The following is a 27,693-nucleotide window of genomic DNA, read 5'->3' on the forward strand; positions in this document are numbered from 1 at the left end:
AGACAATGTGCTGCCAAGCTATCAGTCTTGGAATTTGATTAGTGTACCCAAATAATCATTTGCTCCTGCTAAACAAAACCTTGAAAAGTGCAGTGTGATGTACTTTGACCAAAGTAGAGAGATATAGCGGGGAGTCAGTCAGGGTGGGTGTGGATTTCTTTATAATCACTGGTCAGTACATATGGCTGTCCAAGAAGGATCCTTCAGCTCTTCAGCTGCTCTTGCTCCTGTTAAAGAGCTTTTGTGAAGTTTTCATTTAAATGAGATGAAATGTCCAAGGTCAGAGTGCACCAACAGATTTGTGATATCAGGTTGCATAAAGAAAACTGACTTAATACAGCCAACAAAGTTTCACCTTTAATAAGCTTAACACAGAAACACAGACTTAAAATAAACTTCAGACATATTTATTAAGTAAAAGACTTAGAAGTTAGTGTATGGCATTAACAAGTACAGAACTCAAGTCAATAATTTAAGCAATAATTGGCAACTTCACATGAACATTTAGTTTTGCTTCACTGATATTCTTTGGGGAATTTCTAAAAGGATATATACAAAAAAAAACAAAAAAAAAAAAACAGAGAGAGAGACTTAAATAATGGCTGTACATTAGACAAATACAACTTAAGGGTGACATGATGTTCCAGGCAGGACTGAGGAGTGAAAAAAATGACTGCAGTAGTGTTACAAAGACAAGTTTTAGACAACACGTGACGGCTCAGGACATCCCCAACAGTCCGCTGCTCCGATATGTGCAGCCATCACCTTTGCTGTTCCTTCTGTCTAAATGCTACAAATAAAAAGGTCAGGCGCCTTCTCTGAGAGATCCCTCCCTCCTCCTCTCCGAGAAACAGGAACTGCCCCTGCTCACACTGTTGCTAGGCAACACGTTAAATTCCAGTGATCCGCGCATTGCCGGGCTTCTCGGCGCAGACCTACAAATCATCAAGTCCTCCATTAGCCGAGCTGTCAACAGCAGCTAATGCCAGAAGACTCCGGTGAATACAAGAACAACATCATCAGCTACAAAAACACCCGTGACAGCCACAACAAAGCATCCACCGGGGGGGAAAAGGCCGGATTAGGATGAAAATGTATATATATATATATATATATATATCCAAATATATCTAATGCATAAAAAAAGAAATGAGGAAGAAAAAAGTCAGGAGCAGCCTGTTCCTCTCTCAAGGAAACTTAGTTAAGAATTGAGCTTGGAGAAACTTCTCCATATTACAAATCAGTCTGTTAACAGCTTTTGGGACAAACTACTGCTTAACTTCCCCATCAAAATGGCATTTGACAACCTCCCTTGTCCCTTAATGATGACTTTTAGCACCTCAGTATATATCAATAAAGCCAGGGTTTGACAACCTTTAGAGCAGTTTCTGGGTTCTTCCGAGCATAGCTGCATAGGCAGAGATCACCCTCACTAACTTCTGATGCACACCCGGTCATTTTATTCTATAAGCAGGCAGATTTAAAGAGTTAAAGAGCGGATACTGTACCAGAAAGTTCATGAAGCTGGAAAATGTTTTATGGTTGAAGCACCAGACAAGCAATCTTCAAGTGTCTCTTAATACTTGAAGATTGGTAGCTAATCAATGCAAGGCTTGATTAGCTACCACTAGCATGGATGTAAAAAAAAGAGAAGACTCATTTGCTGTCATAAGAAAAGGAAAAGGTTTAGGCTTCTTCTTTTGGGAGTTATCCTAATGTTCCACACACTTATACAATTTTGGGCCCATTGAGAATGAACATTAGCCACCTTTCCAGCTTAGAAATTATAATGGAGGTTTCATTATTGAAATTGTAGGCCTGTGTCAAGATTTTTGTAAAGAAGGAGAAAAGTATGACCCAATTTTGGTCTTCCTTTTTTAACAGTCCATTGTCCATCAGGCAATTTTCTGTTGGTAAAATTGCTAATCAGTTTCATACCCCTTAAAATCAGCCCCTGGAGTTCATGAACCCTGATAAGCACGTTTATGGCTCCTAAGCCTCCCAGGACTACTTGTCATTAAACGTCTAGCAGGAGAGGGATTTGAAAAGAAAGATTTCTTTTGGTACACTAAAATACATCTATCGAGTTTGTGTTGTGTAAAAGGACATCTTTGTGTAATCGATGAAGGCCCAGCAAGAACAACTTCATTTTTATGCTGGAACATGTATAAAAACCGATATCCATTAAGCAGGGTAAGATGATTCATCAGTGCCATAATAAAGGCCTGTGGTTAGTAACACTGAACAAAAGACTGCCGTGGTGGGTGATGATGGGTAATGGCAGAGAATCCACAAAGACATGCACGTGTTTGTTTATTTGTTTTTAAGCACAGCACGTCCAACCCGTGACTGTTTTGCAGATCATGTGAGTGCTGAGTCACATTGTGCTCCTTCAGACGAGCTCTCGGTTTGTCCTCCCGCTGCCTTTGCAAATGAGCGCTCTGCTCGCCAAACCCCTCCTCTCTCTCCCCACCTTTTCTCCACTGTCAGCTTTAATTTCCAACCGATATACCAAGAGGGGTCAGCTGGGAGAGGAATTTCTCCAAGGCCTGCCATTTTCAATCCCCCGCACCGTATTTCTGTTGATACCAATTCCTGTCAGATTTTACATTTAATCTCGTCACTCAGCCCATACGGTGACCTCAGACAGACATTCAAACAAAGATGGATGGGAAAGGGCACTGCCTTCAGAATTTTAAATGCAGTCAGATGTAATAGTTACAAACCCTTCCTTTGGTAAAGAGGCAGTAGTGACCTTATTCAAGACGATTCACAGCACCTTAAAGCGCCTGTTATGCTCTGCTAGCACATGGTTTAATTGAACATCAAACATAATTCTCTCTCTCTGCAGATATTGTGATGCTGGTGGCAAGTCATGATCAAAACTTCAGCACTGGAGTTGAATATAGAAAGTGATTTTTCTGGAAGCGGTTGACAGGAGTTTGCAGGAGGAAGCTGCAAAGGAGAGAGAGAGAGGCTTTGTAAAAATCCACATAATTGCTCTCTTTCCCTTGCACACCAGGCACCCCCGCTGAGCCAGCAACAGTCTCGTTCGTTTGTCCTTTTGCCACATTTATCTTAGTAGTATTCACATGATGGAGCAGCTCTTGGACTTGTCCTTGCTGAAGGTGGAGGAGAGGAGTTCCGTCTTGCTGGGCAGGTGTAGGAGTCTCTTGGAGAGGCGCCGGACTGGGCTGGGCTTATTGGTGGGTTGGAGTTTGTTCATGCAGGCCAGAGCCGCGGTACGGAAAACACTGTGGATGCTCTTCTCTGATGTGAAAGCTGAGCACTCCAAGTAAGCCTCGGCTCCAAGCTGCTTGGCTAATGATGAACCCTATAAAATTGAAGGAAGAGATGAGTCTGGGTCGGAGGAAATCAAAGACAAAGGAGGGGCTTGTAGACAGGATGGAGACAGAAGCTTAAGCAGATACTAAGGAGCAAAAAGTTGATGAGGAACAAACCTGTTCGTGGGAGATTGGAGCCTGTTTCTGATTGGACAGCTCCATGCGGGTGCACACGTCTGTGCGCAGGTCCGTCTTGCAGCCTACTAGCAGGATCCGAGTGCTGGGGCAGAAGTCCTGGATTTCTGCTTTCCACTGCAAATAAAGGAAACAGGTTTAACTGGGCAAGAATAGACATGAGGGATGGCAGACAACTGATCAATGAGGGCAAACTGCAGGGATACATACCTTCTTGAGTGCACCGTCTACTGTGTCCGGTCGGCTGATGTCAAAGCATAAGAGGACTGCATCTGAGTCGCTGTAGCAGAGAGGCCTGACATTGTCGTAGTACGGAGAACCTAACGAGACAGAGAATTGACAAAATGAGACCATAATTTTCTAAATATGCAATTTAGGAAGCTAGAGATTTAGGATTCCGAGCTTCTCCATTCATTTAGTTTGGTTTTTGCGTCTCGTGATCCATTCTGCTGTCTCTTTAGACCAGTCACTCCCGCCTGCACTGCTTTTCCTGCCTGCTGCATCACCTGGGACATGTTCACTCTGACAAATGTGTGCACCCCACTGTCTTAAAAAGGCATCGCACACAATGGATCAGCTGCCACAGGTGCAAAGAATGGGTAGCATGCATAAGATGGTGTTCTAATACACCACAGTTTTCATTTTTAATAAATGTTTTGCTTGTTTTAGGGGCTTTGCTCACCTTTACTAATTTTTCCACACAGTGTATACACCCATTCCTCTGCTAGTTATATGTCAGACTGGCAGTTTATGTCACATCTATGCAACATTGTGGTTCTGATTCTGATTTCTTTTTAGTCATTCAAAGCCTGAACAACGAATTAATGGCAAGAAAATGCAATTTTAAAAAATGAGTGTTTATTGAACCTTCTGACAATAGTTTAGATTAATTAAATATTAATTTGAGCATATGAGTTTTAATTTGTATCATATTTGCTACATCTCACAATTTTTATTTATTGTTGAATTTACTGTTGATTTAATGTTGAAGTTTTTTTTTTGATGATGATGTAAAAGTCTCAAAAACACACAAAATCTCATGTAGCAAATATGACACATTAGTCGTTACGGGGTTAAATTTGCCTGTACTTTGACTTTATCACTGCCTGGACTGTGTGCTTTGTCTGCCTGCCTGGACTTTCCATCCTTGAACCTATTTTTGTAAGTAAAGCTTTTACTTTTTTATTTCTATAACCTGCTTCTTGTGTCGTGCTCTTCGGTCCTAAGAACTCAACCCTCCACAGTCGGCCACTCGGCACGAAACAACATCTCTGAAAACTGAAAGCTTTTTTTCAATTTTGTTAGCCAGCAAAAACAAAAATATGACTGCTCTTTCTACGGTGTGCCAGCTGACAGTATTATAATGTTCCATCACAGTCATCCTACTCACATTAACACAGTACAAACACAAACAGACACATACACCCCTGCCAAGCTCATGAGAGTTTCACAAAGCCTGGAGCCTTCCCACTGATGGGAAATTTTCCAGAAAAGTCCACTAACTCAGTGAGTCAGACAGTGCAACTATCTTTCAATGATTCAATAGAAAACTTTTCATACCAGAGTTTTGAATGATAAAATAGAAACCCTGGTTAAATGTTCAGGTAGACTCTTTACATATTTGTTCTCTAATAAAGACATACACACTGGTGGCTGTGGAGCTCATTTGAGTACAGTAAAGTCACTCTTATGTTCAAGAAAGCAGTTTGAGATGATCTAAGCTTTGTGACATGAGTGCACTGTGGTCATAAAGGGATGGACATGGTCAGCAATAATACTTGGGTAAGCTGTGGCTTTTAAATAATGCTCACTTGGTACTAATGACCCCAAAGTATGCAAAGAAAATATTATCCACTAAACCGTAACAACAAACACTAAACAGCAGATGATAGGCAGGATTAATCCATGCTTTCATGATGCCAAATTATGACCCTGCCATCTGTGAGCTGCAGCAGATGCTAAGTTTGAACTTCAGCAGTTTGTCTTGACCATCTTGACGTCTTGCTGTCGTGTGATTGGCTGATTAGATATTTGCAACAAGCAGCTGAACATGTGTACCTAAAATAATGGCCTGTTAGTAAAATTAGTATATCTCTATATCACAATCAGAACCAGAATACTTTATTATTCCCTAATGAAAAAAAACATAAATTCTAATTTTAAATTCTAATTCTAAACATAAATTCTCGTGCAAGAGTTGGAAGGTTGTGGTTGGAAGGTATGTAACATTCTTGGAAAACACTTTTCTTTATCTTTGTAGTGAAGAATTCAAATAATCTCCATTCTGGATGAAAAGAGATGAAAGCAGCTAGCATGGTTCAACAATCTACAATGTCAGTGGGCTCTACTGTCAGACTGCTTTTCAGTCACGCGCAGTAACTGTTGTTATCGCCACTCACTGAACTGCAACTGATAATCAAAGCTGCAAAAATGTATATGCGTCTTCTTCATTTTTCTGCAATGTTTGTTGTTCAAAACATTATTCAACAGCATCAAACACATTACTCTTGTCACGTCTGCATTGGCAGACGAGGGGAGGTTGAAAGTAGGACCCAAGCGTCAGATGCAGGTGAACTTTATTAAACCGGTAAGTGAAACAAACAAAAACAGAAGCTAAGGCTACGTCCGCACGTACACGGGTATTTTTGAAAATGGAGATTTTCTGTTTTCGTTTTAAAAAATAATCCCGTCCACACATAAACGCAGAAATGAAGGAAAACGCTGCTAGGAACATGCCAAAGCAACAGGTGGCGATATATTCCTAACCGTGTAGAAATGTTGGCCAATCAGAAGTCTAGAAGCCTCGGTGGGAAATAGTAAACAAAGATGGGGCATAGAAGCAGATCCTAGTCGTATGTACTACAGCGGTGGTTAAAAAGGCCCAGCAGCGTCTCCACTTTCTGAGAGTGCTCAGGAGGAACAACCTGGAGGAGAGGCTGCTGGTGACATTTTACAGAGCCACCATAGAGAGCATCCTAACGTACGGCATAACAACATGGTATGCAGGGTGCTCAGCTGCAGACAGGAAAGTACTGCAGAGGGTCATCAACACAGCCCAGAAGATCACTGGCTGCTCTCTGCCCAGCCTGGAGGTCACTGCAAACTCTCGGTACCTCAGCAGAGCTGGCAATATCATCAAGGACCACTCTCACCCCAGCAACCAACTGTTTGAACTATTACCGTCAGGCCGACGGTACAGGTCACATAAAACCAGGACAAACAGATTCAGGGATAGCTTCTTTCCCAGAGCTATCACCGTAGTAAATAAGCACAAAAACAATTGAACCTATTCCATACCGTCACTGTCATTATATTATGCTGCTATTCATACTGTCATTATATTAATGCTGCTATCCTGTATATATTGTACATACTATTGTTTGAGTACTTACGATTGTTTTTTTTGTACTTTTTATATTTTACATTTATATTTATTATTGAAACTTGCACCAAGGGAGTGGCACTCCAATTTCGTTGTACTCTGTACAATGACAATAAAGGCTATTCTATTCTATTCTATTCTATTCTATGTGTGGAGGAACAGTAACTGTGTGTGTATATGTAAGCATTTAAACACTGCAGAGAGTACAATTAACAGTAACAGTATTGTAGAAATTCATTTCACCGAAACAATAACGTGGCGCACAGTGTGACGTCAAAAAAGGCGCACACCTTTGACGCTGCGTTTTCTTGTCCACACGTAAATGCAAAAACGGAGTTTTCAAAAATATCCACCCTGGCTGGAGTTTTTAAAAAACGCCGTTTACGTGTGGACGAAAGGTGCAAACGCATAGAAAAATCTGCGTTTTCAAAAATACCCGGGTACGTGTAGATGTAGCCTAAAAAACCTATACTGGGAGAAACTAACAAATGCCGCCATGAAACGCAGAAATAACAGAATGAAGCAGAAAAAGAACACAGACGAACCAGCAACGCACCCAAGAAAACACAGGGCTTAAATACACACAGGGCAATCAGGGACCGTGAGACAGAAGGGAGACACGGCTGGGATTAATTGGACATAACATGACAAGGGGAAGCGAAACTTGAAACACTGACAAGAGAAACTGACCTTCAAAATAAAACAGGAAACACACCGACAACACTCTAAACACGCAAACTTAACACAGATTGGGGTGACAGAACATAGAAACTTGAAACGTGGAAAAGGAGAGCACAGAGGACACAAAACACTAGAGATGATCACAAACAACCCAAAATAAACAAAACCACAGAATATTAATAAACTTAAGCAGAAACACAGAGTCCACAGACTACAGACCATAACAACTCTCACACAGTGGTATTTGTATAGACAAATAAGATATAATATACAGATTTATGTTATGCTTTTAGGTGGATTGTTGCTGTCTTTTTTTAGCTAACTGCCTCCCAGCTACATCTAGTGTTTTTGCTAACCCAACCTAAACTACTGCTAGCTGAAGCCTTATATTCAACCTGCTACATAAGGAACTGTTATCCATCTTAATGTAACACTTTTAGTTGTCCAAATGCTTATTTTAAATTTTTAAACAATTACTCCAAAACTTTACGCTGTATTTCACGATCCACAGTTTCAAATACTCAGCTCGATGGAAACCAGCAAAAACAATACGAATTTACATACACCTGCTGCAAAATAACATCAACTTTTATAGCACTGCTGTATAGTACCCACAATTTAATTATGATTATTTGCTTCACTATAGTCTTTTGTGGAGCAATCACTGTACTGAGAGGCTGTGTTGTCCACTTAAATCTCACTTAAAGGAGAGTAGTACCTTTAATACCTTTAGTATTAAAGGTTGATCTTCTGATTTCTTAGCCCTTGCAGATACCTTGACATCATTGCACATTTTTAAAATGTATTTGAAGGCTTTTTCCTCTATCAAACTTAAAGCCCTAACATATAAAAACCTCCTCCTGAGCATTGTATAACACCTTGTTTGTCCTAGTGAATTATGACATTAAGGAAGCATATTTAGCTTACAATTCCAAAAAAAGCAACTTTTTTTTATATCATTCTCAGGAAGTGCTAAAAACAGACTGACAGGACGTCCGCTTTCTATTGTCTTCCCTCTGCTACCTAATCACTCCGCACACACTAACACTAAAATGTAATTTCCTTCTCCTGTCCTCCGAGGTTAACTTCAAGCCTTCTGTGCTGATATAAGAGGTCATAATTATAGCAAAGATAGATTTTTCTATTAGTCCCCCAGCTGGACAAACAAACAATCATGTTATCTTGATGAGCTTTACAGTCAATAACTAAACGTTTTACAACAATATTACTGCCAAGAAGCAACCCTGTTCAAACGAACTCTTGGTTGGTTCAGCCCGTCTAAATTTTTGGACTTAAAGCTGCAAAGTAAGTCAACTTACACAATCTCTATCTTTCAGAGGGAATCAAAGCGGCCGTCACATAACTATCCAGGGTGATGTAAGGCTTGAGAAAGAGGAGGCAGACATATCTAAAGAGGACACAACTTCTAGCACCTACCACCTCCCACACATTAGCAGCCCCCTGCCTGGACACACAAACAAGACAAGCCAAACACACACACACGCACACAAAACCCTTTTAGCTGAGCAAACAGGAGCTGTTGCAACTGTCCGCTCTACTCTCACACAAAAAAGCAAATGGTGGGAGCTGCACTCATCTTTGTACACCAAGAGGACTATAAGACTGCCTTAATATAAATCAGAAATAAAACAGCCTTTCATATGCAAAGAAACTTAAGATGCACATAGAAATAGGGTAAAAATCTCTTTTTTTTCCTCCTTAGGCAGTGTCAGTAAATCTGAAATGATAATAATTAGTTTATAAGACATATCAAATTCTGTGGACACCGAATACCTTAAGACATCTCGAGGAACCAATTTGTGCTTCAGGAAGTTATAACACTCACTCTTCATTTCTCTACCGAACAGTTAGCTTGGTTAAATGTGAAAATATTGAAATCCATTATCAGAAAACGTCTTCTACATGTTTGAATAAAGACAACAGGAAAGCGGAATTAATAAGCAAAACAAAGAGAGATGGGAAGCTCGTGTTTATGTTTGTGCTCTAAATGTAAATCGGTCTTATGCAACGTTTCCTCTGGAAAGGGTGACTGTCCAGAAAGTTTTCACTTCGTGGGAGACAAACACACAAACCTACATTAGTTCAGTGCTGCTTTCAGTTACATAAGACCTCTTTTTTCAAAGCAGCACACACCATAAGGCAGTGAGGAGGTCATGCTTCTCTTTACTCTCAGTATCCCTCACTGGTGCCTTCTGTTCACAGCGACTGTACGCCGCACACACACGGTTACACGCATAGTAAAGAAGGGACGCGCACAAACACGCGCTCATCCACACTCGTGTGGACTTCCACCCCCTGCGTGGACGAGGCATCCCCCTCGCCCCCCTGTTAAACAACCCCACTGAAGGCCAACTGGCACCGCTCAACTTCCTCTGAACACAAAACCTCAGCCAGTGCTGTTATGAAATAAATCTGTAGTGCACCGGATGGCTTTGCTTATTGATCCTATTTACATAATTTCTATGTACATTCAAAGGTCAGCTGAAGTTAGCACATTAACCCAGAGGCACAAAGCACACGAAACATTTGGAACTAAAAAACAAAAAACAAAAGAAGAAACAACCGATTGTTTTCATGATACGTTATCTGCTGATTTCTTTTCTTTTCACAGAGGTTATGGCAACATCTGCTAAGACCTTGATTTGTTCAACCTACAAGCCCAGAAATCTTAACTTAAAAAAAAAAAATCACATTAAAAAAACTAGAAGCAGCAAATTCTGGTGTGTGCTTTATATTTAAGACCTAAATAATCAAATCTACTTTTGCTTTACTCTTTTGTGACATTGATAGCTTGACTTTGTCCACGTTGAGGCCAGAGGCCAGCAAATTCAGGCTTGAATGATCAGCTGAGTGTGCTGGAATTGAATCAGCTGCTAAACTGATTATTTACTTAAGGCCGTTTTCGAACACGAATGGTAAACACCACATTTTTTATTAGTCTAATATCTTTGTAAACTGCATATATGAAGGTTTTGGTCTGGTATTGAAACACACCAGGCTAGCTGGTATTGTTCTCAGTTTTTATGACAGATAATAAATGATTTAATGTTGAAATCACAAAAAAAGGATGTAAGGATCAAAAAGCAACAACCAGCAGATTTATTTTACGTGTCTACCAGCCATCAGGATTATTTATTCGTAATAACAGTTTCATAGTTTTTCAAACCGGCTCTCTTTTTAATCTAAATTTGGCTCATTAGGATTTCAGATTCAAAACTGGATGTTTGGCTCCAGATGTTCTTAAAGTAATCCAGGCAGGCTTGCGGCTCAGACCTGCCGATCACTGATCTCTCAGCAGATCTCACACCACTGAAAAGCTGCTTAACTGCATCAAAACAGGATTGACAGAATGTGAAGACTGAGTAAACAGCAACAAAACTGTAAGCCAAACAATACACGGGACGTGGTTCGATTCACCAACTCCAGGCTGGCTGAGTTTCCCAATAATGACCCTTTATCCCAGCAGTGAACCAAATTACCTTACTTTACTGCCCAACCTAAGCCGCAAAAGTTAAAATAACACTGAATTGAAGGTAGACAGAAGAGGAGCTCACCTGATGTGTCCCAAAGGCTGAGCTCCACACGCTGGTCTTCAAGCTCCAGACAGGCTGTGTAGTTCTCAAACACAGTAGGGACATAAGTCTGGAAACAATTAAAGAAAGAGATTTAAAAAAGACAAACACACACAGAAACAAGTAGATTTAATTAATCAGTCAGTAAGAAAAGAAATTACAACATATTCTCACATATTATTCTAGATTAAATTTTGCTTCTTTTTTTTTACATTTAAACAAAATCAACACATCAGTTCATGACTTGATGCTTAAATGTAAGCAGCATTATATATATGTATGTGTGTGTGTGAGCTAAAAAAAAATCTCATTATTATAGCTTACACACTATTTATAATTATACCAATTATACCCCCCAAAAAATATGCAGAACAGAATCTACAACATCGTATAAATGAATGATAATGAGACATTTTTTAGGGATTTTTCCTCAGTATTGATCCTAAAACGACTGCAGACACATGAGACGTGTGCAGAAATCTCATACCTCTGGATAGCAGTCCTTCACCAAGACTTGTAACATCGCTGTTTTACCGCATTGGACGTCCCCAACCAGCACCAGCTTACACCTCCCTACAAACGGCTGTGTGAGTCTTCGCTCCTTCATGTTGGAATAAAACAGGGAGACCTTCAAAGGAAGCCCGAGTGCAAATGCGGGAAAGTTTGGTAAATCCTCTCGGACGCCGGGCACCGTACACGGTGTCCTCCTGCAGTGAGTGAGTGAGGCTGAGCAGCAGTCAGTGAAGGAGTCACTGCGGAACTTTATATTGTCGCGCCAACCAATGAGCGCTGCGCAGTGCGCGAGCCGCAGGAGGAGGGCCGTGCACGAGAGCTCATCTTCTAATAGGGTTGGAGGAGCAGCTTGTTCACCACGAGTATCCTTTTATTTAATAGTACAAACGAATGTTCTTCTGCTTTTATTTTGCACACTTTGTTTACTGTTTATGTGGGACAACAGAGGACACAGTAGACCAGGGATGTTAAACATAAGTCCGGAGAGCCAGAATGGGCCACCAATCAGGGTTTGATCCAAACCACTGGATGGCTTGGAAAATGTGAAAATTTTAAAAAAGGAGAGCATAATTTTTTTTCGTTTTTTTTTTGTTTTGTGTTAAAAAAAATACATACAAAAAAGTGTAAAATGCTTCCCTGCCTGGCTAGACCAAAAAAATAAAAATAATAATAGATAAGCAGAACTTGAAAATTAACAAACCATGCAGTTAACAGGATTGACATAAATAATTTCATGGGCAAATATCTATGTGTAATTCGTGTAAAAGTATCTACGATGAGCATAAATAATGTCACAGTACAGTCACAGTTTTTTCTTGTCAGACTCTCAAAATGTGGGACACATTTTGTAAGATAAGGTTTACTTTATATATCCCAAAAGCAGGCGTTAGAGCAGCCAAAACATTTTTTTAAAAATGGCGTAAAGCAGAATACATAGTAAAAACAAAAACAAAAAAAAGATTAAAGATGAAATAAAATGCATTTTAAAAAGCAAAACCATTAAATATATATATTAAGGGGTGAAAAAGAATAAGAAGTAGTGTTTCATTCCAAGTGGGACACCTGGTCACACTTATAAATATCATCAGATTCTTGGTAAATATATATATAGTTCTTTTCTACTCTAACTGTGCACTCAACGCACCTATCACAGCTTGCCTCATTCACCCATTAACACTAGCACTTTTTTCTATGCTCTTTCTATCTAACATTCACACACATTCATATGTCAATAGATGCATCGGAGAGCAACTTGGGTTTATTTAGCATGCACACTGGAACAGACCACCTGAGCTACAGCCACCCCAAAAAGCTTATTCACAGCTCCGTTTGCCTGTTTGATTCTGAAACATTGATGGCTTTCCCAACTGCCTCTTTAGATTCAATGATACTTATCAAGCTTATGTGCTCATGGCTTTTTAAAAAAAAAACTATTTTAAAAATGTTTTCTAAAGGCTCAAAATACTCCAAACTGTGTTTTAGTCATTTTCATGCCTCTTGAAGTCAATATCAAGCATCCAACAGTGGATTTTGGAACTTTAAGTCAGGATAACAAATACAGTGTATAACTCATGACATGCAGTTAAACCTCAGAACTGAAAATATTTGCATTGGAGTTCTAAATTTTCTACTATTTCTTGTTAAAGGCTATTGGAGACTTTTCACAGAAGCATTATAAAATGTCTGATGGGAGCAGAAAGAAACAAAAAGCCCCTCTGTGGCCAAATGACCTCTAAAGTTCACTAATTATTTCAGATATGATTTATTTAACCTGTTAAAACAAAGATTAAACATTTCTATTTTAAAGCAGGTTTATGTGCAAAGTTACTTCTGGGCACGCAGGTGAATTTAGGTTATAGGGGCATCCAGCAGTTAATCCAGATGTTTTTGTGCCCAGCCAATCCAGTATTTCTCGAAATAAACAGATTAAAGACAGTATTATACGGTGAGCTCTGCTAAGCAGATTTTTATTACCTTTGGGCAAACCCAGGCAAGCTATTTCCCCCTTTTCCTGGTTATTGTCAAAAGTAAACAGCTCCGTGACTCATGGTTAACAGACAGAAATGAGAGTGGTATCTATTTGGTCACCAAATTCCCAAATTAACAGGGCAAATAAGCGTCAGCAGTGCTAAATTATGGTATCTCTTTAAGTAAACACAAAACCCTTCCAGTGACAGTAAATCCACAAGTTTAAGGGGATTTTCATTGTCTTTTGTTTTCTTCCTGGAAAACTTCATGCATCTCTGGCTATGACTCTAATTTTGTTCACAGCTGATAAAAACTGATACTCGTAGGGAAATATTTGCCAACTTTGCTGGAAAATGTGATTCATGTAAATCAACTGCTGTGCAAATTCCTCTTCTGTCAGGCGGTTTTTGTAGGTGCATCCAGGAGTCATCAAAAGCACCTCATCTGTTATACGAGTGGTGTCAGTGAGGGTTTTGTGTGCAGTGTAACAACAAAGTCAGCAATGAGCGCAAGAAAAGACCAGAGAAAATAAAGCATACCCATACACATACACAAGTTTTATTCTCCCCCTTAAACCTTGCCATACCTAAGGTCAAAGGTCATTTTGTCATGAAAAGGCTCAACTAAAATGGTTCAAAGTGTAGGATCACATACAAATAAAGCTACTCTGAATCTGGTGATGTATACGTAGCCTGAAAGACTCTGTTAATTGAATTCATGTGTCACAGTCATGTAAGGATGCAGTTATTTTCACACAAAACATATGAGTGACTGCATGTGTGCACGTGTTTGTGTAACATACAGTGTGCAGCATACAGGGCAAAGTGCTGCCTGCTAAATCAAACAAATGACAGTTGGTTTCATCAGTCTGGACAAAAACAGATAATTCGAGAGTGTCAGCTGTGTGGCAGAGAGGAAATGGAGCATGGTGCGGTGTGCACAACATAAATGCAGAGGGCTTTTTACGAGAATAATGTAATGTGAGAAACTTTGAATGGACCAGAAGCTGCAACCTGACAGAGAAACCACGTAAATGTCTCCTATTGTCTTGCTTCTGTTTATACACTCTGTTACCTCACTTCCTCAAGCTCTATTTCTCCCTAATAGCGTCCTAACTGTATCTTAGTGTGAAACACCCTGCATACTACAAACACTTTGGTGGACTGTTTGTTTTAAACGAGTTTGCAGGAATTTTTGAATGACTCAATCGCGAGGTCAGCCTCCTCAGATTAACATTTCCCCATTTGTGAAATCTGTGAAAAGCCAACAGTGACTGTTTGAAGTTTCTGTGAAACTCAACATTTTATGACTATGTTGTTACTATTCTCTCCAGAATTACATCATTTTATTTAGACTCAAGTAAAACCTCATTAAAGAGTAGCAAAATAGGGGTGGTACTTGCTGTTTATGTACATAAACAGAAGATAAAGATGTAACCAAGTGTATGTTTATGTACAGCAAATTGTATTTACAACCATCTATTACCTAAAGAATAAATGTATTACTACACACTGTTCGCCTACATTAAGGTTATAAAGAAAAATTGGTATCCAAGATTTTGTACATCGAATATAATGTAGTAAAAATAAACTTAACTTTCATTTTAAACTTGTTTTGGGGTGATTGTTTCTTTGTTGTAGCAATCTTGAGTTGAGCATGTGGGTTGTGCCCATGAAAAACTTGCCAAATCTTCTCTGTCATTGCAAGACATCTTATTTTGCTTTAACTCACTTAGCCTGGTTCTGCCAAAGGTTTTTCCTTCTCATTGTCACCAAGTGCTTGCTCACCGGGAGACGTCTGATTGTTGGAGTTTCTCTGTATTATTAGGGTCTTTACCTTACAATAAAAAGCGGCTTGAGGTAACTGCCTTTGGGGTTTAACACTAGATGTATTGAATTTAATTGAATTTAATTGAATTGAACTGAATTGACTTGAATTGAATTGAATTGAATTGAATTGAATTGAATTTTGGTGTCATTTATTGGATTAGTTGATTAATGTCTGAAGAAACAGGACATTGGCAATTTAACAATTGATTCATTGATTGATTCATTTAACAAACAGAGGCCAGCATCTTATTCTCTGACCAACACAATCACATTGGCTGACTTACAACAAATGCTGGTTGAAGACTGAGATGCCATCCCACAGCAGTGTGTAGCCAAGCTGTTGACCAGCATGTGGAAGGAGATGCGCCAGGCTATTGTAGGTGTGAATGGTTCTTTCCCATCCTACTGAGTCCTCTGTTTGCTAAATTAATCAATTATTACATTTCCAATATGAGTCTATGTCCAATCATCCAGGTAAGGAAATCCCCCCCCCAAAAAAAGATTTTGGATGAAGTCTTTTCAGTGGGAGAAATGTTTCGTCACTCATCCAAGCGACTTCTTCCGTCTTTATAAATAGTACATTTGCATAATGACTGACACTAGCACCACTGATTGGCAATGGGCCATGAGGTCAGTTTCGTGGTAATTAATTTGCCAGTTGTCATGACCATTGATCAATGACCATTCCAATATGTCTTGTCTTTTTATGATAAAATCATCAAATCACGTTTGGCTTAGCAGTCTATAAAAGGCATCAGGTTTCACCTGTTACCAGTCATTTTAGTCTGTCTCAAGCCTCCTGCCTTAATCGAGTCGGTAGAAGCCATTCTCATATTAACACACGGTATATGTAAACATACGTAAACATATGTATGCAGATACAAACAGACCACGATTAAAATCAAGACAAGCAAGCAGTGGAATCCAAAAATGAAAACAATTAGCTCTCATACCTCCTGTGGTAAGGTTACTGTGTCTTTGGACATGCATTTTTGCGTCACTGCAGACTGGTTTTAGGGTTTCTACTAGCCTGTTTCACCAGGTTTTCCTGATGAAAGGTGACAGTGACACACTTTGGCCATCTAAAGACACAGTGACTTTTAAATCATCGCAAAACTACGACTCCTCATGTACAGCAAACACAATGACCTTTGGTGCTGGCCAGTGGGCTCCGTGGACACCTGACAGCAGTCTGACCTACATTCAACAGCTGAAAGTTGTATCTTCACTCCATGTTTTGCCTTATCTAACTTGCCCCACTGACATTTAGCATTGTGTCTGGTTGCTATGTGTTACAGTATGTGTCTTCGCGTATGATGAGCCACTGGAGAGCTTAAATAGAACAACTCACAGAAATGCTCGATATTGCAAACTCCTGAATGTAAATGTGCATTAATTTGCTACTCTAATATACGGTAGAATTGTGGATAAAAGCAACAGAAGGCATTAATCCCAAATCTGATTCAAATGATTTCTAGAAATTGATTCAAAAGGGGGGAAAATGCATCGCATCCAATACGCCTTGCAGTGAAAAAAAATTTGCATAATTCAAGTAAGATGAGGTTGAGAGCTCTTGCATTATGCAAATCAGGGTATGAGTGGTATATTAGCATAAAGTGCAGTCATAAAAGGAAATGTATTGGCATTACTTGTCTATCAGTTGCTCTTGGGTGTGGCACATTTCACTGAAGCTGGTTCATTACTATCAATCTAGAGTGTAGGTATTACACGTTTCTGTAGTTGGCTCGCTCAGCATTTACATGTGTGTGTGAAAGTGGAGAGGGAGATTAAATGTAGTGCATATGAAGATGTTTTCCCTTGAAATATTTCCTGTATATTAGAAGTTACAAGTTACTGTTATGTCTTCAGTGGGGAAGGATGATTTTGAAGGTTTGTTGTTTGGTCTGAAATAAGAACAGAGTGTCAGATGTACAGAGATTCAAGTCTGGGGATGAGATGGAATGAACAATATTACAGAGCCAGACATATTTAAAGTACAACACTGCAAATAGAGAGTGTTGTTTCACATTAGAAGTACAACAGCTGACAAGGGCTCTTGTGGCTGCACACCTCTCAACCTTCACTGTGAGCAGCACCACTTCAGTCAGGAGGTGTTTGATGCACCACAGTGAAAGCTGAAACACTAATAGTGCAGCAAGCCAGACTGATGGGCAGGACAGAAAGAGGCTCCATGCCTGACACTTTTTGTCTTGAAAGCGCATGTGGCCTTTTCAAATGTCAAGCAAAGGGTGGATTTGACTGAAGAGTAAAAATGGCATGAATCAATCAATTAACACGAAAAAGAGCTGAATTAAGCTGCTGTTTGTCCTTGTTTAGCTCATTTGGATCCCGTATTTGGCACCATTTCATCCATGCTTCACTGAAAACTGTGGAAGTGTCCTCTGTTCTTTCCTGAGTGTTTACTGCTCATACTAAAGATGCAAGAAACAGAATAACTGAGTGTTTTAGTACAACTGATCTGCCAGGATGATGAAAACTACTAAAAGAAAACAAATTTCCTGAAATGTGGATTAATGTGGGAAAGTTCAAATTATTGTCATGAGACTGTACTGCCCTCTAGGGATGTACAGCACAAAGTGCAGCTTAGGAAAAATTGAATTGATAGTATTAAATCAATTCAATCCCCCCCCCTCCCCCATTTTCGTTTGTTTGCTTTCAGTTTCTAATTAGTTGTTTGTTTTGTCCTATGCCCCATCATGTCGCATCTCAGACTCCAGTCTTTTTGTTTCCTTTGCTCAGGCCCCCAGGCCCAGAAGCATAAACCATCATGAAACCATTTCAGCTGTGTTGGTGCAAATGAAAGGGACATTTGTATCAATGCTGGGTCTCCCAACATCCACTGAAGGATGTAAGGGCCTGATGCTATGCCACACAGCAAACCTTGCAGCGTGTCTGCATGTTCTAACCTGGAAGAGCGTGTCACATGTGTGACTTGAATGGGCTGCAGGTACCATCTCATGCTACTGGTAGTATCAAGGACAAAAGCAAAAAGCAAAACTGGAGGAGGGATGAAGTGAGAGCAATGGTTGGATGGATTTACAATAATATAGTAATTTATGGAGCTACTTTACCAAAAACCACTTTATTGTATTATATTCTGTGCTCTTTGTTTTTTGTTTTCATGTTTACTCATTGAGCTACTTTATTTTTTAAATAATTAATTTATAATGTTTACCACAGCTTTTTTATTTTGTCATATTGTATTTTGTAGTTATTGCTGCCAAACGACTACATGTCCCATGAACCTCTCTTCATTGGCGTCACGTCCGCCTTTTGTAAGCTTCTAGGACTAATATTACAAGGTTAAGTAAAACCATAAGAAAGAAAGAAGGAAAGCCATTGTCAGTGTTATAGAAACGTTTCGATGCAGCAATAGTTTAAAAAATTCTGATTACCCTGGATGATTTTGTCCTCGTTGATTTTTTATGGCCTAAAAGGGAAACGGGTGACGGCATATATATTTTTTGCCTTTCAACTTCCGGGTTGTGGTGATGTCACTGTCCCAACCTTGTGTCATTGGTTTTGTCCGTTGCTTGAGAGTTTTCCCGCGCTACCCTCGGTGTAAAACAACACAGTGAGCTGTCACAGTGTAGCTAGCGTCTTGACAATATTTTACCGTATCTTTACATCCAAAGCTAATTTTTGCTACCATATTATGCCATCATCAGACTATGATCCGGCTTCTCTGCCGGACCTTTTACCGCTGTACTACCGGCGGCTTTTCCCATTCTCCCAGTATTACCGCTGGCTGAGCTACGGAGGAGGTGAGTACACAGGCATGGAAACCTAGCATAAATGCGGCTAAATAACTGTGGACGTTGATCTGTGTTGTGTTATGTAGGAAGCTACGTGTTTTGTTAGGCACTAAAATGGTAGAATTATTCTGGATTTGACTTTCTTCCAACTTAAGTAAGTCATCCTATTCAACCATTCTAGCTTGATATTAACGCCTCTACATTCATCAGTAAAAAGTAAAATGATTTTGTATTTATGTATCCCTATGAATCTATAGTAATGCTGTTATTTAACAGGGATGCTGAAATTCTGGTCAGATACTCGTGTTTAAAATAAGCCTCTAGCCAGTTATGAAACAAATGTTTGTTTTGTTCGAAGTGTTTTAAAATAATTCACGTTTTCAGCAAGTTATCATTTATCCAGCATAAACATTGCATTAGACACACGGCTGATCTGCAGAAAAATGTGAGCATTCATCACTTTTATTGATTTTTATGCCATTTAACACCAGAGTGGATCCTCTTCCTCCTTAATACCCTGTCCCTGACATCCTCCTCTGTCACACCAGCCCTCTGCATGTCCTCCTTCAGTACATCTACGAAGCTGCACAGTGGTCTTCCTCTTTTCCTCCTGCTTGTCACCTCCATATTCAAAATCCTTTTCCCAGTACATTCACTGTCCCTTCTGTGCATACGTCCATCTCGGCTCTCTTTGTCTCCTGGTCACTCTCAATAAAAACCTGAGAATCTTCATCTCTGCCACCTCTGGATCAACCTCCTTACTTTTTGACAGTGCCCCTGTCTCCAATTCATACAACAGATCTCACTACCATTTAGCAGACCTTCCCTTTCACTCTTGCTGCTATCCTTCTGTCACTTCCATGCCGGCACTCTCTTCTTGACCTCTGTTGTGCACTAGCCATTATTGTAACTGCAGATGTATAAATATATCCACCTTTACTACCGCTCCTCCTTGCAGCTTCCCTGTTACACCTGTCTCCCTCTCATTCACAGACATTTATTTTGTATTACATCTACTGACTTGGATGGATGCAGTACTGTACCCTAATTTCCTTCGGGATTAATAAAGTATTCTGATTCTGATTCTGTAACATTTGCTTATAAATGAAACCGTAAAAGTGCAGTTCACAATTTAGCCAGGATCCACTGCTCTGTGATGCTGACATGTAAAACTATTAAGAGTTAGACAAAGAGTTAAAAATGCCCAAATACAGGACTAATGTGTGTGTGTCTTGTTGTGTTATTTGTTTTTGTTTTTCTTGTACAATCTCAGTGCAGAAAAACTACTTTCAAAATCGCGAGTTCTCGTTTACCCTGAAAGATGACATCTATGTACGCTACCAGTCGTTCAGCATGCAGAATGAGCTGGAGAAAGAAATGCAGAAGATGAACCCCTACAAGATCGACGTGGGAGCAGTGTACAGCCACAGGGTAATTTTCCACACCTTACAGAGTTTGTGCATCACAGCAGACATATGTATGGAGTATGTTTGTCTCCCTTTGTTGCCCACAGCCAAGTCAACACAACACTGTGAAGTCGGGGACCTTCCAGGCTCTGGAGAAGGAGCTTGTGTTTGATATCGATATGACAGATTATGATGACGTCCGAAGCTGCTGCAGGTAGGTGAATTATGTATTTATTTCCTGTCGCAGAATATCCTGACCGTTTCATCGCCCACATAACACTTTAAAACTGTCATTTTAGTGCTGCTGACATCTGCTCCAAGTGCTGGACCTTAATGACCATCGCCATCCGTATCCTGGATAGAGCTCTTCAAGGTTTGGTCATCACAGATTCAGTGCCAGGTGACAGCTTGTGTGGATTTTTGTTGAAATTCTCATCAAGCATGTGCTGGTTTTTGTGTTACTTCCAGATGACTTTGGTTTCCAGCACCGTCTGTGGGTTTATTCTGGCAGAAGAGGAGTACATTGTTGGGTGTGTGATGAAGCTGCCCGGAAACTGTCTGTAGCAGCACGCTCTGCTGTGACAGAATACCTCAGCCTGGTCAAGGTACGAGTACTTCAACTTTTAATAGAAGTCCTTTGTAAGTACTTTCTACTTCCAAACCTAATCAATTCAAGTTTTTTGTTTCTTTTTTTAGAAACTGTAATTAACAGATGTTATTGGATATAACCACAGTGGACAGGTTGGGATTGCTAAAACATAATTTGAATGTAACGCAGTTAGAGAAAAGTCAGTCAATTGATGCATTGCTCATAAACCACCAAAAGCTACTTTTCCTGCCAGACCAAATAAGACTACTATAATAAGGTGAACTATGATTATTATAATTAAACAAAGTGTCGCACCTACATTACAATGTGCTTCATGTGGATTCATAGAACAGACCACACAACAGCTAGAACAGCATGTGATAGACAGACATGAAGTACAAATATTAAGACTCTTAAAACAAAATAAAAAGAGCATTATTAAAGAGACTAATACCAGGGTTCGTACGGGTACTTGAAATCCTCGAAAATGCTTGAATTTTAATATTGTCTTTTCAAGGTTTGAAAAGTGCTTGAATTTCAGATGTGGTGCTTAAAAGTGCTTGAAACTGTATTTCATTCACCACAAATAACTATCTGACTGAATAGTTTTCTTATCAGATAGAGAAAGAAAATGAGTCGCAAATTCTAAAAGCAAAATTTCTCCGACTGAGCTGCGTAGCACCTCTGCATGTCAGTCTGTTTCAATGTGTGACCTGCCCCTCGGGGGTGCGTGCGCTAACATGCCTGGAGATTGCCGTTTTAATGAGTGTTTGATGGAAATGACAATGGTAGACTTTGCGCTCTCGAGTCACATGATAGGTGAGTCCTAGTAAATCATTTTTGAGAATGTGTACATAACACGTGCAAATTTTTAAAACTATTATTATTTTGCTAGCTATCAAACTTGCTGGAGAAATGATTGAAATGCACTGAATGTGATGGGTGCACGGCGGATGATCTGATATTGTCGTGTTGGTGTTGTTCCCAGATCATCATGAAAATGTTGTTCCAGGTTCAACATTGCAAGTGACCGATCACATTGTTGTGACGTTATTCTTTTGCGCGCCAAGCCATTCGTGCATTTATGAAATTCCAATGTTGCAAGGACAATATCAGTTTTGCTTACCGTTTATTAAAGGGTTAGGGTCAGGGTCCGTTGATCGGCGGACAGAGGCGGTTTCTCGCAGCTTAAGTACAGTTTTTTGTTTTACGGCGGTTTTTCCCGAAGTCGCAAAAGTATGACGTCACAACATTCTGATTGGTCATTTGCAATGTTGAGCCTGGAACAACATTTAGTATGATGATCTGTGAACAACACCAACACGACGATATCAGATCGTGCTAGTACGGCAGCGCTATTATAGCAGTTAGTTATGACATGGTGATTTATAGAATATGCTGTGAATTTGGCTAACATTACTTAGCAGTAGCAGTAATGTAAGTTACTTCACTCAAGTAAAAGCTTTAAACATTAGTCCGATACTTAACTAGCCAACTTAAGGCTTAAAGAAATAATGGTAATAAGAGGGACTGATCTACATGGGCACAAAGAATAGCCTCTTTTTTGTGCTACCCAAGTTCCCTCGCTTTCATTCAAAATCTGATTATTGTTATAAATTATAAATGGCTTCAAGCTCAGTGGGGCTCATTATAATTGTACCTAATAATATCACAGATGATAGACTAAATAAATAGATTTTAGGTAGATGCTTGTGCATTCTTAAAGTCTTATATGTTGAATCGAACTATGTCATCTGTTCAAAGCCTCTCCCAGTCAGTGCTCCATGCCTGTCTTATTGTAAATGGTGTTATTAGCACAAACAATTTAAAGGTGATCATTTATGACTTTTACAGTAATACAGACAATGTAGTTAAACAACTTAAAGTTGGTTTTGTTGGGAATTAACTTTAACCTGTTAGGCCCTCAGGGGTTTTCTGAGCTTTCTGCTCGAAAATGAAATGACCAAAATAAATGGAGTATTTCTCTGCTGTTACAGAGTCTGTGTAAATAGTCTTGGTATCAAAAATAAAGGTAACACTTGTGAGATGTCATCAGACGTGTAAATATTACTGCAGATGTGACTATGTCAACGTCGCTGTGACTCAAACATAGAAAAATTTGATTTTTTTTATATCCCTCGCCTAATTTTTAAAAGTATTTTATAGCATGTAACACCTTTGAAAATATGCTTTGGTTCACATTTAACTCTAGAAAATCATAAATCAAAATATGGATATTACCTGTCCAGATTCATGGTGACGTAACTGCTCTAAAATGTTTGGTGTTTGTAGAAATGGTTTATATGAGATTTTAGTTGAGATTCAGAGGTTTCTGTGGACACTACTCTTGTCGGCACTTATATTTCTGACCTCGTGTTATAACAGATTAAAGGTAATCTTCCTTTTGCCCCCATTTTTGGGGGCGTGGGTGATTAACTAGTTAAAAACAAACAAACATCTGTCTCCTATTTTTTTGTGCCACATACTAAAGAAGAGTCAATATCTGATGAGAAGACTTATTAATTTGGCCTTGCTGTGTATTATTGTGGTGTTTGGCGCAGTTTTCTTGTTTTATGGGATTGATGTTTTTTTTCTTTTCAAGTGGAGAATATCTCTAACAAGTTGATTTGTTCACATTTGTAAATCTTAATTTTTAAGAGAAATGCGTTTTTTGAGTTTGTACCCTAAATGCTAAGTGAAACATGCATTCTTTTTATGGGTAATGTGCTGGAAAAGCTTGAAAGTGGACCTTGAAAGTGCTTAAAAAGTGCTTGAATTTGACCCTGAGAAATGTGGATGAACTCTGTAATATGGTACTTATTGAGTTAAAAGATGTGACTGTTTTCCTTACATCTGCACAGTCTTAAGACTCTGATTTGATTGTTAATCAGACTGTTGTCTTGTCTTGTTTCATGAGCAGCATATTAGTGAAATGTATCTTCCTCAAATGGCCTGCAATGTTTGATTTTAAAAATGTGATGTTTTGTAGGGTGGTGATGAAACCATAAAGAAAGTAGTGCTGACTGAACCAATTCACCCTTTTATCAGGTAACTGTTTGATACATTTTGGTGTTTGTCTTTTATAGTCTGTGTCTGTGTTCCAGTAAGATTGTACCCATTTATTTTTCAGTATTTCTCTTGCTTTGTCTCTCTTTCATCAACACAATCTCTGGGCATCATTTTTAATTAGGACCATTTTTGTAAGCAGTGACACACTGTGTTCTTGTTTGCCTTGTGAATTTGCTAATTACTTTCACTGAGACAGCTGTCCTGGATTTCTGTGCTTGGGTGCAGTTGTGAGCACAGTGATCACCATGCCTGCATACAGGGATCACTGGTTACACACACTTGGGTACAGTGCACTCTGTGCTTTTTAAAATTGTGATTCTTTTTCACAGCAAGTCTCTGGAAGTGGTAAAGGAATACTTTAGCCGATATGCACTACATGACCAGGACCTGATGGGAAGCAAGGAGTCTGTAGAAAAAGTGCTGGCACTCGTTCCTGAGGATATCCTTTTCTTAGTTTACCGCATATTTGCCGCATAAAGTAATTGATTGGACCTATAGACATTTGTTGGCAAAGAGTTCAAAGATCTTGTTGAAAGTGACTTGACTTTATATATTACATGCCAGAAGCTACCTACAGCAGGAGTTCGAAAAGGAGAAGAAGCCTGAGAAACGTTGGAAACTGATTAAGGAAGAGGCTTTAAGGAAACAGGTTGGTAACTTCGCTCACAGTTTTTACATTGTTTTACACATTAGAACAGAAGGGCTTATGGTCTTACAATCTGTCTCCTTGAAGAGCACTGCAAAGAAGGGCCAGTACTTTGAAAACGAAATCATGCTGCAGTATTGTTACCCACGGCTCGACGCCAACGTCAGCAAAGGTGTGAACCATCTGCTGAAGAGTCCTTTCAGTGTACACCCCAAAACAGGTGAGCATACTTTAAAGAGGCTTGTACTGGAAATGTCTGGGCCTTTGCTAAGAGTACATGCTAGTAATATTGTATCACACTTTTTGGGCAAAGGTGCTCCTTGGAGTCAAGAGTCATACTGTACATGTACATGATTGTAAACAAGAAGACAAAAATACAGTTACTTGCTTGTTTCCTATATTTTTGCATATTTGTCAGACTTAAATGTTTCAGATAATCAGATACATTTTGATATTAGACAAAGATAACCCAAGTAAATATAAAATTCTGTTTTTAAATGAATGAAAATAATAACATAAATAATAAAAGCTTACACTGGATGGATATAAAATATTGGCTTCTTCATTCTGTTAAATGATATTCTGTCATTCATATCAAGGTTTTTATTCCTGAAATGTCAGCTGTGTAATATTAAAGGCTTTTTATTGATATACCTCCAAACTCAGAGGACCTTGGATCTTTTTTCTTTGTCACCAGGTTGATTTAATCTGACTTAAGTATGAGTGTATAAAACTGTGTCCTCTCTCTCTCTCTGTCCAGGCCGCATTTCTGTTCCCATAGATGTCAGTGAATTAGACAAATTTGATCCCTTTTCTGTGCCCACGATCAGGTAACAATTTAATGTTTGGTGCTCTGTTGTCTGCAGCATGTGAGTGATCCTCATGAAGACTTTTGTTTTATCTTGTTGTAGTCTGATCTGTGAGGAGTTGGATCGGCCCAGGCCAGGCGAAGAGAAAGAGAAATTGGAGGATGCGAAGGAGAAGGCAGATGAGAAAGATGCAATAGAGAAGCGCAAGAGCAGAGGTGCTGGGGGAAAGAAAAATGCAAAGATCTACCTGAAACTTTTACCTAAAATACACCTGGACAGCACATAAAACTGAAATCTTCAGGCCTTTAAATGGGCTGACATAAGGTGTTTTGGGGGCTAGGGTCTTCTTAATGGCATGGTTTTTTCTGAGTGTAAAGATCATGTGATGTAAAATAATCATCGGCACTCTAAAAAATGCTCGTTACACATAATTGGCTAAGACGTACAGGCCTAGTCACTAGTAAGCGATCCAAAAACTTTCAATTCCCCTGCAAAGTGGCACATGGTTGCTGAAGGTTGCTGGCTGTTGCTAGGCGAGATTGTTTGCAAAGGGCGTGCTTCATCCAAAATCTTATGATTGTTGTGGTTGCTATAAGATCACCTATTGTTTGCATAATTGCTTGCTGTTGCAGAATTATGAAATGCATCAAAAACAGCCAAAAGATGTTGAAGGACCAGATCAAGGGAAGAGCTAGTGGCATATGAAATGTTGTCATCTGGATAAAAATGTACATTTTGGGTAGCAAAGTTAATACTATTTATGTACATTTTGCCTTTAAATTAAAAGTTGTGCCTAACTGCTGTAACACAACATATCTCAAATGGTGGAACTTTTACTCTGAAGGTGATCATTCTCCATGTCTGGTTTACATCGCATTTTTCACAATTTCACTGCAAATAGTTGAGTGTAAGTGCAGACAAGTCGGTGTCTCCCATGTTAACTATACATGACTGCATAATCTTCTAGCAACCAAAGCAATTAAAAAGCAAACTTGTGACTAATTTCACTAGAAACTGCATTCAGTCACAACTTTTCAAAATCTATGTACACCTGAATGAATGACTGGTGCATTGGAGTATAAAGTTCCCCCCCAAAATTGGAACTTTATATAGTAACTTTATTGTTACTATATTCATATAGTGTAAATATTTAAACATATCTTTGATTTATCTGAGTGTTTCAGCTAATGCTACTTTTACTACATTTCGTCTCAGATTACAAAAGAACCAGCCTGGCGAAGTACATAAAATACTTTGACCAGTTTCTGGATGGAATGGCTCGTTCATGGAAAGGAGAGCGTCTCAGAAACAGTGGTAGGTTTCTTTCTTTTTCTTTTTCTTTTTTTTTTTAATAGATTAAACAGAAAATTTACAGCAACTTTTAATCATTTTGCTTTTCTTCCTTTTTTTCTCCTTCAGATCTTCAGAAAGAATTCTGAACTGGATCATCAGAAGGTGACACCTCAGAACAACGTCCTGTTGGCTAATGTTGCTAATTATGCTTTGTGGTGTTTTTGGTGCCATTTTTCTACTACACATTAATTTCGCCAGAATCTGTTTTATTATGCTTTGTAATAAAAGACTCGCTGATAAAACATTTAATAAAATGCTTAATAAATCCCTGATTTTTTACCATAAAATTTCACAGTAAAGTTTTATTTGTCTAATTGTTGGCTGTATTTGTGATGAATAAATTCAGTATTTCTACTCTTGCAAACACTTTGTCTTCCTTTATTTAATTTTTTTTTTTTTAAAGGGTTTCTCACATGATTCACTTAATCCATTGAAGCTTAAAGATGAGGAGTCCTGTTGATGTGTAAGCAGGGACTCTGCCTCAAATCTGTAATATTCAGGTTATAGGCTTTAATGATAACATCTGTAACTATCTAGTCCATGTAATGAGAGTTTCAGCAGTTCCTGTGAGTCCATTCAATCTGAATGTTTACTGTTCCT

At 39.1% G+C, this 27,693-nt stretch overlaps 2 protein-coding genes across 2 annotated transcripts; one reads left to right on the top strand and one right to left on the bottom strand.

Annotated features, from left to right (window-relative positions):
• Positions 1-385: 385 nt before the first annotated feature.
• LOC309696432 (rho-related GTP-binding protein Rho6-like) lies at positions 386-12,014 on the bottom strand. The gene is made up of 5 exons (XM_082517673.1): positions 11,623-12,014; positions 11,118-11,205; positions 3,690-3,799; positions 3,462-3,596; positions 386-3,334 (listed from the first exon to the last, which is right to left on the bottom strand). Exons 1-5 carry the CDS (start codon positions 11,740-11,742, stop codon positions 3,089-3,091), a joined length of 699 nt encoding a protein of 232 aa, XP_082373799.1. The 5' UTR covers positions 11,743-12,014; the 3' UTR covers positions 386-3,088.
• Positions 12,015-18,981: 6,967 nt separating this feature from the next.
• Positions 18,982-27,457, top strand: prim1 (DNA primase subunit 1). Its single transcript, XM_082520178.1, has 13 exons — positions 18,982-19,230; positions 20,495-20,652; positions 20,735-20,841; positions 20,927-21,000; positions 21,096-21,232; positions 24,206-24,264; positions 24,615-24,724; positions 24,843-24,934; positions 25,019-25,151; positions 25,692-25,761; positions 25,843-25,955; positions 26,956-27,054; positions 27,160-27,457. Exons 1-13 carry the CDS (start codon positions 19,122-19,124, stop codon positions 27,177-27,179), a joined length of 1,281 nt encoding a protein of 426 aa, XP_082376304.1. The 5' UTR covers positions 18,982-19,121; the 3' UTR covers positions 27,180-27,457.
• The last annotated feature ends 236 nt before the right edge of the window (positions 27,458-27,693 follow it).

This window comes from Aulonocara stuartgranti (assembly GCF_965226115.1).
Source record: "Aulonocara stuartgranti genome assembly, chromosome: 20".
In the NCBI taxonomy this organism is placed as follows: Eukaryota; Metazoa; Chordata; class Actinopteri; order Cichliformes; family Cichlidae; genus Aulonocara; species Aulonocara stuartgranti.

What these genes read in the sequence shown, in the direction of transcription:
- LOC309696432 (XM_082517673.1), bottom strand. Translation starts at nt 11,742, where the DNA reads ATGAAGGAGCGAAGACTCACACAGCCGTTTGTAGGGAGGTGTAAGCTG. An exon ending in TGAAGGACTGCTATCCAGAG is followed by an intron (nt 11,206 to 11,622) that starts GTATGAGATTTC and finishes AATTGTTTCCAG; the next exon opens with ACTTATGTCCCTACTGTGTT. An exon ending in CAGCCTTTGGGACACATCAG is followed by an intron (nt 3,800 to 11,117) that starts GTGAGCTCCTCT and finishes CTGTCTCGTTAG; the next exon opens with GTTCTCCGTACTACGACAAT.
- prim1 (XM_082520178.1), top strand. Translation starts at nt 19,122, where the DNA reads ATGCCATCATCAGACTATGATCCGGCTTCTCTGCCGGACCTTTTACCG. An exon ending in GAGCAGTGTACAGCCACAGG is followed by an intron (nt 20,653 to 20,734) that starts GTAATTTTCCAC and finishes TGTTGCCCACAG; the next exon opens with CCAAGTCAACACAACACTGT. An exon ending in AAGAGGCTTTAAGGAAACAG is followed by an intron (nt 24,935 to 25,018) that starts GTTGGTAACTTC and finishes GTCTCCTTGAAG; the next exon opens with AGCACTGCAAAGAAGGGCCA.